This window comes from Cyanistes caeruleus, chromosome 4, assembly GCF_971803275.1.
Source record: "Cyanistes caeruleus chromosome 4, bCyaCae1.hap1.1, whole genome shotgun sequence".
Taxonomy (NCBI): Eukaryota; Metazoa; Chordata; class Aves; order Passeriformes; family Paridae; genus Cyanistes; species Cyanistes caeruleus.
This window is the reverse complement of record NC_141704.1, coordinates 36,126,770-36,139,698: the sequence shown is the minus strand read 5'-3', so window position 1 is coordinate 36,139,698 and position 12,929 is coordinate 36,126,770. Positions and strand designations below refer to the sequence as shown.

The 12,929-nt window shown below is 36.3% G+C and overlaps 1 protein-coding gene across 9 annotated transcripts in view; it reads right to left on the bottom strand.

Moving 5' to 3' along the window:
• Positions 1–8,873: 8,873 nt before the first annotated feature.
• Positions 8,874–12,929, bottom strand: part of BLTP3B (bridge-like lipid transfer protein family member 3B) — a 47,763-nt gene continuing 43,707 nt past the window's right edge. For all 9 annotated transcript variants that reach the window (XR_015285869.1, XR_015285871.1, XR_015285870.1 and 6 more), the window contains 3 exons: positions 12,716–12,824; positions 11,638–11,807; positions 8,874–10,922 (listed from right to left, as the gene is read on the bottom strand). Coding sequence is in view for 5 of the 9 variants with exons in the window: in XM_086885825.1 (XP_086741951.1) it covers positions 10,797–10,922; positions 11,638–11,807; positions 12,716–12,824 (405 nt within the window). In the remaining 4 variants the exon portion in view is untranslated. The remainder of the gene's footprint in view (positions 10,923–11,637; positions 11,808–12,715; positions 12,825–12,929) is intronic.

Below are 12,929 nucleotides of genomic sequence, written 5' to 3'. Positions count from 1 at the left end.
GACTATTTTTCATGCATTAGAGAGAAATGCACAATCAAATGTGGATATGAGTTGGTAAGAGCAGCATGCTGATTAGATGCCCCAGTCCAGTGTGTGCTGACAGATACAGTACAGTATTAAAGCTTTGCCTGTACTACTTAATGCACAGCTTATTGCATAAAAAACAACTTACTTCTACCTTTGATACATTGCAACCTCTTTCGGACTATAAAATATTTTCCTCTTTTTATCTTCCCTTGAGGATGTGTACAACATTGCCTGTACATTAGATTTGGACTGCCTGAAAGAAGGATCATAGAGAAGTCTCAGCTGAAACACGCAAGTGACAAGGGACTGCAACTGCAAGTACAGACAGCTGGTAGGATTGTGTGCAAGTGTTATCCTTGCTCTCCATCAGTAACATCCAGGAAAGCACCACGGGGGGCTGGCGCACTGTAAGGCAGTAGCATAGTTAGAAGTGTTCTGCCAGGGGGGTCTACTCTGGTTTTGTCTCTTCTAATAGTAACTATCCTACATGAACACATATCACTCCTCAGAACTGATGTAAATGGTTGAGTGAACACTCATACATCGTGCATTCTTTAGGTGTGTTTGTATTTGTGCATACATGTGGTGATGACCGACAAGGCAGAATGCATTTGAAATTTCAAAGGAGAAATACATGACAAAGACAGATTTTGATTAATGTTTCAGTAGGAATTAACCTATTACCAAATGGACACTGCACTCTTTTTTTTTCCCCCAGTATATCATTCTCAAATGTACAGTCTTCCACTGATTCTCTTACTAACTTTAATTTACAAAATCCTTGCAAGTTTTAGCTTTGATGCTTATTCTTAACACAAATTAAGCAGATAGCTAACTTTGCACTGGATTTTTGGTCTGCCCAGGTTTTTTTCCCAATGGATATAACTATTTGTGGTGATAAAATAGTTGACATTTCAACTACCAGGGCCTTTCTTTACAGGCCAAGTCCAAGGTGTTCACTGAAGTTACAGTCCCATAAGCAAAGGCTTTGTTGAAACAAATCACTAAATAAAAGTAACTTCCCTGGACCAGATTCAATTCCTCAAAGAGTCTGAAGAACCTCAGATCTACCATTCAGGAAATTAAAATGATGACATGTGAGCTATTGTTTCAATTGGCCTTGGTACTAGATGTGTGGAAGGTTGCAAATATGATCCTAATAACTCCTGAGGGCTTGAAGGGGACTGAGTTGATTTGCATGTGTGGAAAATTGGTAGACACCTGGCAGCATACAACAGTGAAGATTCAGTACAGCTTTTGGAGAAGCAGGTCATGTCTCATGTTTCTATTGGAGTTCTTTGGAGGAGTCAAAGAGCATATAGAAAACTGCAAGTCAATCAATAGGTTCTATTTGGCTTTCCAAAAAGCTTTTGACAAGGTCCTTAGAGAATACTTTTAAAGAAATCAAATTATTATTAAGGAGGATGATTCTCCTGTGAGTGGACAATTGGTTAAAGGAAGGAAGATAAAAGGGAAAAATGGCTAGTTTTCACATTGGTGTGTTTATATACCTCTTACCTCAGCACATATATACACAGTTATATATCTCTCAATACAGCACAGCTATATAGAGGTATCCTAGGACCTGCAATGTCCAGCAGACTCATAAAGAGCCTCTGAAGAGAACAAGAAGTGAAATAAAGTAGCAAAACAACAGGTTTCAGGATAAAATAAAAAACTGAGTATGAAAGAGTACATTGTTCTAGTAGACAGTAAAACAGAAGGTGAATATACAACCACAGAAGGTACATATACAACAACCACACAGTTATTCTGATGTTAAGGGTACTGCTGCTGTCTGTCAAAAAAACCCCACCAACTAATATCAAATTTGTTAGAAATGGTGATTTTGTGAAACTGGTACTTAGCTACTAGCACAAGATTAGGGCCTCAACATATTTTATTCAGTTAGCCCAACAGTAAAAAGGTTCTTCATTCTTAATTACTTCCTCAAGCCCCACAAAACAACATTCTAGAGTGTTTAAATCAGACAGCTAGTCCTGCACTGCCTAGGGAAGAAAGTTATTGCTTTTTGAATGAGGACATGGTTATGCAGTGCATTTCTTAATCTCAATTACCTCTTGTGTAACTGGATTACAGAGGAAAATATGAACATGAGTAATTTGTTTGCTGACGTGCAACTCCCTCATTTTGAGCCTTCTAACAATACAATAGGTCTTGGTCTAAAGAAATAATTGGTAAAGTGCATGGCTAAGTCCGTCAATTAATTTGATTTACACTTATTCATCTGAACTGAAGGTGACTATCAACCCCAGGCAAAAAGCCTTGATTTTATTTCTGCAGCTAAGTAAAAGCTAAGATATCAAAGGAAGAACCATGCACAAAAATTTGTTCCATGTAAGATTAATGTTTCAAGAATGTAACAGCATACTGACCTACCCCAGAGCATCAGTAGCAAAAGTAGCGGAGAGGATTACAGGAATACCAGCATGTCTGCGACAATCTTCTGACTGGAGCTGATTCAGAAAAACAGATCTAGGAATTAATCTTTGCATTATTTCACATTGGAAGAAAACCGGTGCAGCTATTTGTGATAGAAATTCTATTTCCATATTCTATTAAGAGAATAGAAAGTACAGAGACAGGCTCTGCTATGGCTATGCAAATAGGCTGGCATAATCCTAGAAAAATACGCAATAATTAATGCAAAGTAATCTTTAATCAAATAATTAAGCATATAACAAATTGGAGCTAAAAAGATCCACCTCCAGTAAAGCTGGGCAAATAACTAAAGCAGGATGAATAATTCAAGTAGGAAAATTCTGAAGTCACATAAATCTGGTAACTGCTGTTTTCTTACATTTGTTTCCTCTTTTCACACCTCTGGACCTACCACACACTGTATTTTCTGAAAATAGATTTTGTAATGGCAAATTAATGAGCTTCTGTGACACTACTGTCTTATCACATCATTCCTTTTTATATTGAAGATACAATAAAACATTTTTAAATTTGAAACATCAAAATATGGAACTGCCCAGTTTTATTTTGATGTTAGTATTTCATCAAACTATTGCTTCTCTCAGCAATATCCCAATGAAGACAGTACCCTGCATTAGCCCAATCCCTTTTCACAGAAACCTTCAGGTTGGAAAAGACCTTTAAGGTCACTGAGCCCAACCATTGCCCCACCAGTGCCAATGGACTGCACTGTGTACATGAAGTGTTACATCTACACATCTTTAAAATACCTTCAGGCATGGTGCTTCCACCACTTTCCTGGCTAGACTGTTCCAGTGCTTGACAACCCTTTTGGTCCAGAAATTTTTCCTAATGTCCAACCTAAACCTCCCCTAGTACAGTTTGAGGCAGTTTCCTCTTGTCCTATCACTTGTTTCCTGTGAGGAGAGACAGAAACATCTCACCACCACCACCATTTGAGCAAGGAAACAACAGTTCAGATTTGCTGTTGAAGCCAACTCAATTTCTTTTTTTTCCTGGTAAGATTTTTTTTACATCAAATCATATTTTCCAATTATTTGGTAATGTTTTGATACATTTTGTAATGTACTGTAATGTGTGATATAATGCACATTGTGTATACAGTAACTAAACATTCACAGCACCTGATTTAATTAATATTCAGCTTGTGTGTTTATTGTGCCTTTCTCTTTTGCTGTAATTTTTAAATTTCCTTTCATAGAAATTCTCAGTCTCTCTTTTCTGCTTCCTTCTATAATACAACTCTCTTTCTCATGTCCCTGTTAGGATGGTTGTAGTGAAAATGTACACCATGCTGAGGACGTGTTTGTGCTACAGCTCTGCCTTATCGTTTTTTAGTTACACACAGCTTCAATTAAGTTCTTACAGTAATCACCTCCAGTGTTTCAGGCTCAGAATCTTCTGGCAGGCATGTTTCCAGTGGATATCAGGAATGGTAGAGTGGGTGAGATTGGATACTGAGTATCTGATACTTAAGTGTCCTGTTATTCATAAATTCCACTTGATGTAGGGTCTCCAGATTGCCGTAAGTTTCCAAGGGTCCTTGAAGTGAAAGGACATCAGCAAAGTGGAAGATTATGACAGTGTTCGTCAATTAATATCCAGCTATCACATGTAGTATGATGATGTTCCATACATGACTTTTATCACCAGATGGAGAAGAAAAAAATAAATCTTTTACTGTCTATACATTACTATTTACTACTAAGTAAAAATATTCCTTTTGATTCCAGCAGCTGTGGATTTAAAGGCAGCCACACTGACATTAAGGATGACAGCTGTTCAGCCACATAGGAACACATTTTGATGAATAAGTCACTCAGAATTTGTTCTAGTGTATTGTTTTCCTTATGCTTATTTCAAACTCTCTCTCTTTTTCCTCCTTGACTTACAGTAACTAAATAAGAGACATGTTTTGCATAATGAAAAGGCAAAAGAGATTAACTCTAGGTTGCCTTTGCCTGCTGAAGTGTTTTGTCAAGTCCCATTTCAAGGAGTTTTTTAAATCTTCTTAGCATTATGACTTTGAAGGTATTCTTTCCTGTTGCATAAGCTGAAAATGCTTTTGATAATTGCAAAGGAAGGTCTAAGAACAGCATTCAGGTCATGATCCCTCTCAGATATATCTTACGATGAGCATGAAGCAGAGTTTGAAACTCCACTTGTAGTTTCCATGAGTTACACTGCCAGCTGATTTGGAAGGATTTAGGACACAGTTAAAGCAAATAGCTGTGATACAGCTTTAAAGAATTTCTCAATGACTGTTTGCAAATGACCATATTTCTTACATTACTTCTGGATAGTAAATAAAATGCTAGGGATGACATTTTTTATAATTCTTTAAAAAAGCTGTGGTATAAATACTTTCAAGTATATATATATATGTATATATATATATATACAAACTCTAAATGTCTGTAAATAGATATATATATATATTTTTGGTGAATACTGCAGCAATAGGAAATCTCATGTTTGGAATGAAGTGATTTTTCAGGAGACCTCCCGCTATCCTGCTGCTGAGTTTGAGCAGAGAAGCCTCATTTCTACAACCAACTCAGTTCAGGTGAGCAGCTGTGATTTTGCTGGTGTTCAGTATATTGTCATGTTCTGCAACATGTTCTAGTATGTGGCACTGCAGGATGACATCTTAAAAAACTCTCCATTGTACCTATCTTGAGTTGCAGTGTCTTGTTAGAAACAGAATTAAAAATAAGTGGAAGGAAAAAACTACATTAATTCCAGATAAATGAAGAGACAGCTGCTTTCTATGCTATTTTCTCTATTTGACAAAAATAAAGCTACCCCATTCCTCCAGTAAATTTTATATAAATTGTTTTTCTATCTGCTTAGTCATTCTGCCTGGAAGTTTTTGAATAGCCAAAGAGGATATAAAAAGAAATAACTCCAGATCATTTACCACACACTACAGTGTTAATATAAACTGTCATGTTAGATTACCATCTGGCAAAGGTGGGTAAGGTAAGCATTTGTAAAGGATCGCATTTGGTTATTCCCAGAGAAACATAGGAAACTTCTCTGTATGTTCCTTTTATTAAAAACTAGGGGTTTTTCTAGTTAGCAAGGAAATTGAACAAATAAATTGTTGACATCAAGGTGGAGCTTTTAATCTCTACAAATATAGGAAAACCAGAAAAATTTGTTCTACAGTTTTAAGAGATAAAGATGAAGCACAAAAAATGCGATAAAAATCTTACCGTAAAAGGGAAAATATGTAGAAAAATAAGTTTTTATAATTTATTTAAAGCTTAAAGGGGGAAGAAAATCTTTCTTCTGCCACTGTTCAGGCAGTTCATGTGATTTACTTAAAGAGGAAAACATATGTCATAAACGAGGCAGTAGAAACAACTCCAAGGTATCTAAATTTGAAAAAAAACAAACCAAAACAAACCAGAACCACCACGGTCTGATTTCCAGCCATGCTATGAACTGGAGCGTGGGGAGCTGCCGGAAGCTGCGGGCTGTGTGTCGGGTGACCCTTGCCGGGGACGGCTCCCGCCGCGCCCCCCGGCGGCAGCGCTGCTCAGCGCGGGCGGGCGCACCGCAGCACATCCACCGGCAGGGACTGGAATGCTCACTGCAAACTCCACGGTGCTACAACCGTGTCACTACACGGACAGAAGTTGTTTCTGGCAGTTGCACCTTCCGTGGTACCGCTGGAATGAGGGTTGCAGATTTGCTCCACAGATAAGTTGTGTAGAGGGTGCCTCTTTATTCAGCACTTACTGCCTCAGACTGCCGCTTCCGAAGCGCTCGTTTGTCCGTGTTCTGTCGTATGTTTAAAATACTTACTGATTACCTAACTCAAATTAAATCCTGGTGGTTTCAAACAGACTCTGTCCTAGGAAAACTGCATTAACCGGTTCATGCATTATGCTCTACAAAGTGCCTTCTTACTCTCAAAGAAGATACGGCCTAAGTACATCTTATTTTTACTTCCAAAACAATGCTAAATGTTAAAACAACATTAAGATTTAATACTGAGATTACACGGCAGAAAGCTTTAGGAAATACATATATTCCACTTCCACTCATACTAAAATGAGTGATGGCAACAAAAAGAAAGGCAAGAGACAGTGAAGGAGTAGTAAAATACAGATACTTTAATGTAACTGCTTAGGAGTGGCTTGGGCAATGGCAGACAAAGCCAAAAAACGACCTTTTAAAAAAGTTATTATCTACCCATTTAATTAGGTGGCAATATGAAAGATTGATCTCTTTGGGATGCAGAAGTTACCCCTTATAATGGGAGAGAACACAGGCTATCAAGAGTTGAGTTGATTTTTGAAGATTTAATTCCTGCAACTTGTTCCAGCTAGCATGTAGCATGACACATACTTGCAAGACATTCTGTAGTATTTGAGAAGGTGAGAGTTGCAAAAAAAAGTTATTGAAACATTGAAGTCTTCAAAAATATCTTCCATAAACTTTAAAATCAGAACAACTTTTTTTATATAAGCATGCCAAAAGTACCTAAAACTGTAAACAACTACACAGCTTTTATTTACCAGCAATCTTAATGCTTTTTCCCGATTTTATTGAGAAGCAAAGCTTTATTCCTCCAGCAAAGCTCACTATTCTATCAAAGTTTTGCATCCTTTAAGGGCGATTAGCATGATCTTTGCGCTGCTAGTGCTCTCAGGTTTCCTGTTGTTACTAAGACGAGTAGGTCACTGCCAGAGAGCTCAGCGGAGTGAGCTGAGCACGCTGCTTGGTGCTGCACCACTGGGAGCCACACGTGAGCCTCAGCACTAGAGCTGTGTTTCAGCACTACAAAGCCTGCCACTGGGTTCACAATGAGGCACAGGAAATGAGGCTGCTATTCAAAAGTCTGTCAGCAGAAGTGGCATGGGTTGGAATTAAAAAAAGATAAGGTTGTATTGCGGGGCTGTCAAAAAACTCATTTCCCTGCTGGGAGGGGTGAATTAGTGGATTTCACAGCAAGTGCCCACAATGTCATTGCTACTTAACATACCAGAGAGGTGATGTTCTGTTCCTGCAGTAGAGAAAAATACATTCATTTATACCAACAACTGAACTGGAATCTGATGTACTGTGCAGATGACAACAGTGAGCTGAAAATCGACTTGAAGCATTTTGTAATTAATGTTTTAAGAACTAGACCAACGCGAGCACATTATTTTATATAGAAACCATTGTGTCCATCATTACTTACCTGAAATCTGGTCACTGCAGGGAGTTTGCTTCTGCTATACTTACATACATTTCGTATTCTTGGAATTGTAGATGCTTGAAACAAGTCTTTACTTTTATTATCACAGTCTCCTCACATTTATTATAAAATTATTTTGAATAAAGGTAACCATTATCATAGCAGACATAGGAAGTTTTCTGGAGCTAGCAGTTATCCTTTAGAGATCACTTGTGATCCCAGATTAAGACACCCAAATAATTTTCTAAGTGAGAAACAGACATGGCTAATGGAAGTAGGAAATAAAGGACTTAGAAAGAGTAGGTATGATCTCTACAAAGCCCCCTCTTCACTGAGCCTTTTATAAGTAATACTGTAAGGCCACAGAATTTTGATTTAAAACTGGTGTTTACCAACAAAATCAGAATTGCAGTGAGAACTGGAACAGCACATGCCAGAAGGATTCAGAGGCCAAGCACGGGAAAGGGCACAGCCTCTTTCAGGTGAGCTAATGTGAAAGCTTCATTAGACATTAAACCAGCATTTCTAAACAAGATGAAGAGTGTTAAGCTAAACTGTAGACCAGTTTAAATTTCCACAGAGAATGTAAAACAAAACATGGTAACAGTTTTCCTACCAGACTTCTGGAGTCAGTTTTCTATATGCAATTAAATTCTCCAAACTATCTTCTATTTAGGTCTTTGCAGAATAAAAGCAAGAGGCTCTACTGATAGTACAAACTTCCTGTCTAGGAAGGAAGCTATGAACACCAGCAGAGCCTTGAGGATGAATTAAGCCTTTTTTTTTAATTCTGAGGCTTTTCGTAACTATGTTTAGTATAGCCTATTAGAGCTTAGTTTAACTTTGTACTTTCAAACATTAATTTATTAACTCTCCCTCTGCAGATTTTTTCAATAGCAAAACACATTTGACACAGTACTATCAATCTCAGTATTGTCAAGCTCACAACCAAGCACACCCATCTCCTCTGAACTGTCCACTGGTGATTTTCATTACTGTTCAACAGCCATGAAGGAGAAATATATTCAGTTATAATGAAGTGCTAGGAAGTGATACCCTGAATTTCAACAACTGTACTGAGAAGGGTGGGTTTGGGCTGTTATTCTGGATTTGATTTGCAATTGTTTGGGTTTTTTTTTTTAAAAAAAAAAAGAAATTTTTAGTTTATGTAGTAAAAAAACCCCAGACATTTGATATTGCTATTTATTTCTTTTTAAAAATTAGATAATTTTCAATGTAATATTCTAGCAACATGCTACTAAGCACTCTATACATTCCTTCTTCAGAATAATTCCAACTAGATCTTGGCAAGGATAAAACAAATAAGAATTACTTTAATAGTACCATCCAGAGTTAAACCAAAGGAGAACTCCTCCCCTGAATCTGACATTGTATTTATGTGTAATTGCACCACTCATATTTAATACTGTGTTGTTTAATAAAACTATTTAAATACAAATATTTTGTTTCTCTAATAGAAATTTTGTATGTCTATTTTTTCATCTAATTCAGAATAATAAAATAAAAATTTCCATGGGCATTAAGAAGAGTTTCAACTAGGATTTCATATGGCAGGCTTTAAAATATTGCCTGAACTGTATTGTTCTTCCACAGACTTCTTGATTAAAATCTGTACACTTTCAATAACTATTTCCAGCAGTGCAAATTATGTGCCCTTCAAAAAGTTTTGATGAAAACCCTTTTAATTAAAACTGGTTTGACAACCTGAATATGCAAAGTCAAACCACAGGATACTAAATACTTTTTGAGATTTGTTTGCTTATCTACAAACAGAACTTCCCTCCAACATCCTATGGAGCAGAAACAATTGTGGTAGCAATTAAAAGATTTTCATTTGTCAGATTCAAGGTCACTAGTTAAATTATTCTATCAGTTTTAATTCCAGCAAAGACAATCTCTTACAGGCATGTATGGTTTTGTACATTGTTTCCTAAATTGTTTAGAAGCACACTCTTATAGTCTCTATTTTACAGTGTTGTGCTTTTTTACTTTTCATCTGTACCAGTTTTTAGCTGAAAATTATTGTTCCATTTGTACAAATCACCCATTATTTAAACTGTATAATTACATTTCATGTAATCTCACAATTTCATTGGGTAATTAAGTGACTCTCTACAGCTTTTTTTATCAAAAAAAAGCACAATATACAATCAATGAATCCCAGTAGGATTTTTCCCCCTCACAAGCACTGACATTATTTAAATAAACTGAACCAAATCCTTGGGCATGTCTGATAAGTTGTGCAGGAATCAGACATGCATGCAAAATGGCTCAAAGCTCACCTGTCACAAAGGGCCAGATCCTACATCAGGGCTACATCCTCTTCACACAGCAAGGAAAAATAAAGTGTGAATGTGTAAATTACATCAGCTGTACAGATACAGTGGACCTTCATGCAGAAGGAAAGCCCAGTAGTATGCCCTCTTATTTAAATTCTCCAGCATTTACTGTTTTATTTTAGGAGTGCATATGGAAAGGATATACGGAACTCTATAGCACCAGAGGAATATACTTAAAATCCTCTCGGGGCAAATTACACTGAATGTAGGGCCAGTTTAGGGCTGATATTTTAATTTTCAGTAGCTATACTATTCTAGAGGATCTAGCCTGTATCATCATAGTGCAAATGTAACCTCTTGTATAGATATCTTCTGGCAACAATCAAACAACATAACCTTAGAAAGAGTGGTACACGTTGTTAGTGAGGCATGGTACATGGACTCTTATGTACCCAGGCACCTTCTTTCATTGCTGAACCATCCACTTTTCAGAAAACATTTTAAATATAACATTTCTTTTGATAATATTAAAAGTAGATGATATGATTTTTTTTTTCTCTGTAAATTAATAAAGTACAGTATAAACTGGTTATTCCAAAATCATTACAGTTTAAAATGGGCTGAGAAAAATTACAATGCTTAATGATAATTTCAGAATAGTACCGGGTTCACAAACAATTTCTTTGCAATGAAAAAACTTTGTCTGTAAGCAAAAAAATAACCACATTTTCAAGTGATTTGCAGACAGTATTTTAGGTACCACCACCACTTGCAGTTCTGATGAGGATGTTTTGCACCAATAGAACACTGTCCTACTGATGATCAACATTCATCTTCTTCATGCGATGAAGCAGAGCATCCTTTTCCATTTGGACCTCAGCAAGAGCCATTTTGGCTTTGGCTAGTTCCTGTTTGAGACATTCATTTTCTTCAATAAGCTGAAATGATTGGGTTAGAAAAGAAACCTATTAGTATACCTCCATACTGATGAGTTTTTTCATTACAGTAACTTTTAAAATACCAAATGATCCCATTCATTGCAGGGTGGAGGGTTGCTGAGGCTGAGTCAACTGCAACTGATTCTCAGTAAGTGTAGAACATGGAGAGAATTGATACCATTAAATTGATACCATATTTGATACCAAAAGGTGGGCTAGCCAGTGCTTCAGCTATGCCATTTCCATTCTGGAGAGGAATGGAAATGACCTGAGATTCTAAGTTCTAGGAACAGATTCTTACCAGAAAGACAGTCAGTGAGAAAAACAGCCTATTGTGTGGCTTCTGTCATCATCCATTCAAAATCTATGTATGACTGATAGATTAGTAAGGGTCTGACCAAACAGCCAAGTCCCTTGTCTTTGGCAGTTGTTTAGTACAGGAATGAGGGAGATAGGGAGAATAAAACTCCCTTATAAAACTCCCTCTGACATAATGGAAAAGTCAGTGTGCAGTGTATTATTACACTATTTAGAGAGCAGTATTAAATTGCTGAACCACACTATAATATCAACAATCCATATTTTCCACCTCAAACAGACTTCTAAACAGAAGAGTATCACAGGCTCATCCCCAGACAGCCTTAAAATTATGATTAATAATGATTGTAATATAATTTTGAGGGAGCAAGGTGAAGTCAAAATGAATTCTTAATACCTCATTTTTAAGGAAGTCAGATGAATCCCTGCTTGATTTAGAAGGTCTGGGTGTTTCCCAAGTAGTTTGCGTGGCTTGGTCCTGTGTTTTACGTTCAACAGATCCCACTGCTTGCTGCAATGTACTGCTTGAATTCTTCATCTTTGACACATCATTTACTTTTTGATTGTCTGCATTACAGAAATAGTGTGCAGGGATTTTGTCAAAAAAAATTGTTAAGCTTTATTCTTATCAATACAAAGTTAAACCCACCTAATACAAACATAATATTAAGTACATTGATATTTGCCTCTCAAAATCAAATTTAAGAATAAAATTTAATTAAAAACATAACTTTTTAGAAGATGAAAGAAACAATATGTAACTTCCAGCCTGAAGAAAATAAACACATTTTTATACCAACCTGTATCATCACCACAGAATATGCACTCTGAATAATCAGAAATTTGAGAACTATTAATAGTGCTATTAACATACTGTCTCCAGGTCTCTCTGAAGACTGCATTTACATTTAAAGAGTAAAGAGTGTGATAAACCTGCAGAATCAAGTTTTTAAATTAGAAAATAACTTTAATTACTTGGCATTAAAGAAACTTTCTAGCATTTGTAACTTAACTGCACTATAACATTTGTTAAAATATACTGTTGTACATCAAGGGAAAAAGTCAGGGTCATGGTTTTACAGTAGTTTCTACTACTAGCTGCAACACAAAACAACAAAAATGGTAATCTCTTGGTAATCTCTAAAGAAAGACAATTTTTTAATTTGCTTTGCAGCAACAAAGGAACCCTAAACTTATCATGATGAAGTGATATGCACTGATGAAGCATATCCTGATGAGATTATAAGCATATTTTTATTTCTCCCAGGTTGAGTCAGCTGTGAGTTCTCACAGCCAATACACTATTCGAAAAGATAATCTTCCTTTTTGTGACTACACTTAGAATCATGGCATATGGCAACACAGCTTACACAAATTATCATCAGTTATCTTTTCATAATTAGTCCCATGTATGCAAAAAGGAAAAAACAACAGGATTACAGAACTGAGATATGAAGGTGCAGGAACATACAAACCTCTAATGAGAAAAGTGCCATCATCATTTCTTTCTATCCAGAGTATGTCAATATGCAGTTTTATGGGTACAAGCTCAGATGCCTTAAGAGTTTCACGTGGACTATCATCCTAAAAAATACACATAATAAAAAAAGAGTTAACAAGGAAATAAAAATAGATAATTGGAATGTTTAATTAAAAATAAGTGGATTTAATGAAAGTTGAAAGGGAATG